General features: G+C 36.0%; 1 protein-coding gene across 1 annotated transcript; it reads left to right on the top strand.

The window, feature by feature from the left end:
* The first annotated feature begins 209 nt into the window (after positions 1 to 209).
* LOC132720334 (uncharacterized) lies at positions 210 to 1,602 on the top strand. The gene has a single exon (XM_060704462.1). The coding sequence runs from the start codon at positions 220 to 222 to the stop codon at positions 1,498 to 1,500; it is 1,281 nt and encodes a 426-aa protein (XP_060560445.1). The 5' UTR covers positions 210 to 219; the 3' UTR covers positions 1,501 to 1,602.
* The last annotated feature ends 613 nt before the right edge of the window (positions 1,603 to 2,215 follow it).

The following is a 2,215-nucleotide window of genomic DNA, read 5'->3' as shown; positions in this document are numbered from 1 at the left end:
TATTCTTTTCTTTTCAGCCAGGCGTCAGTGTTACACTCGAATGTTGAATTTAAGAAAACAAACAATAGTTTAAAATATTGTTAAAACCCGTATATCACCAGTCGCATTCTAGATCATTTCACGGAGTGTAGCGTTTTTATTTATATTGAGTATACGTACTTTGTCAAAAGATCTATTTATATTCGTTCGTTTGCATTTACCGAATCACTAGCTGCAAATATGTCTTTCTGTAAGGATATATTTGGATACATTTTTTACTCTTTCGGGTACTTTTTGTACACAATCTTATGGGGTTTGATGAATTTCTATCAAAATTGGATGTCTCCTCCAAGCACTAGCTATGAAAGAAGTTGTGAGGTTCGGAACATTATGTGGAGACGCAAGTTTTTTATGATTGATGTTGTCTCGCCCCGGGATTTTATCACGTGTCATGAAATGTTCACGGATCCAGGATACGTTCTTCAGCCGAACGTTTCTCTATATTGTTTGACAAAAGACTACGCATATTTCGTGGAAACACCGGCGTCTGTTGATGTTTTCAACTCCGACACCAGTTCATTTTTGTACATAGGACAGTTTACTAACGCTTTGAAAGTCATAAAATTTCCTTTGGCTTCATTTTGTAAACTTGCGGATCGTCTCGGAAACCCAAAGGTGAAGGTTTGTTTCATGCCAAACACAGGACGATGTGGTAGTACATTGCTTGCGAACGCTTTAGGAAAAGTTCCAGGGACCCTTCTATACGCAGAACCAGACTGTTTAACCAACATAGGACACCTTTGGAAACAAAAACACGTGACCCAGTCAGAGTATGAGCGTATGGTAGTTGCAACGATGAGAATTTTGTGTAAACCGCGTCAAGAAACGGATACGATTTGTATAAAAACACGATCTTGTGCAAGTTGTCATCTAAATACTATCAAAATGTTTTTCCCAGAATTCATTATTATATTTGGCTACCGTAATAGTTTAAAGACAGTGTCCTCTTTCCTGGGCTTAATGTTGTCAGAAACTGCGCAAAGTTTGGCCATGTACCTTATCGATAGTGATACTTTCTCCAAATATATTCCATGGTTTCGTCGTCGATTCTTCTACTATTTCTGCTTCATGCTTGAAGAAAACTTTTTCACCGAAATCGCTGATAAGATGAATACGGTAGAGCTTTTTACATACGCCTGGGCTAATTGTATTAAAGTTATACAAGAATTCCTAAGCCAGGGTGGTGTACTTACGCCTATTCTATACGAAGATATGGACGCGAATAAAGTTGCAACACTGGAAAACGTTTTTAAAGAATTGGATATTGACAAGAAACATGTCGCAGTTGCTCTAAAGGCGTTTACTGAAGATTCCCAAGCTGGCAGCCCCCTAAGTAGAGAAAATATAAGCAATTTGAAAAGAAGAAAAATCAGTAGAGAGAATATTGTTAAAGCAAATATGATACTTGCAAAGTTTGATTTACCAAACCTTGGCGAAGAGTTTAGACTAACAAAAGGATAGATATATGCTTCTTAATTGCTGATAATGTAATTCCTTGTTTTGGTCATGACGTCATTTTAGTGGATTTTTTAAACTGGTTTCACAGCAATGGAGTTCTAACGAATTTTCCATTTACAAATATCATATTTTATTTTTCGTTTTTATTTTCTCAAAAAAAATATAATTCCATATAATTTTTAATATATTAGTACGAAATATATACTTATTTAGAGAGAAATAAAATCTGTTTACGGAACCAGGCGAGAGGATCGGGATGGGCCAATTAGTTACGTATTATGCCGACATGGCTCGGAAGAAACAGATTCCATTACAGGGATTTTACCTCAACATTTGCGGATTACTACGTTTGTATAAATTGACTAGATTATTTGATTTTGTTTCAAATTCAGCCCATCTTTCACAGATGTTTCAAATAATGAGAAAATAGCAAACAATTTTCGTAACAAGATTTGGCCTGATACAAAATTCAGGACCACTAAATGTACAGCTACGAGAATATATGTATACATATACTCATCGGCACCGCACATAATTACTTTTAAGCCAGTTAAAATATAAATTTTCTGACACTCATGTGTACATCTTCTACACTAATGTGTACACCTGGCTTCTGACACTAATATGTACATCTTCTACACTGATGTGTACACCTGGCTTCTGACACTAATGCGTACATCTTCTACACTAATGTGTACACCTGGCTTCTGACACTAAT

This window comes from Ruditapes philippinarum, unplaced genomic scaffold (assembly GCF_026571515.1).
Source record: "Ruditapes philippinarum isolate M1 unplaced genomic scaffold, ASM2657151v2 ctg1635_1_1_1_1, whole genome shotgun sequence".
NCBI classification, from domain to species: domain Eukaryota; kingdom Metazoa; phylum Mollusca; class Bivalvia; order Venerida; family Veneridae; genus Ruditapes; species Ruditapes philippinarum.
The sequence above is the reverse complement of the archived record's forward strand: the minus strand, read 5'-3'. Positions and strand labels throughout refer to the sequence as shown.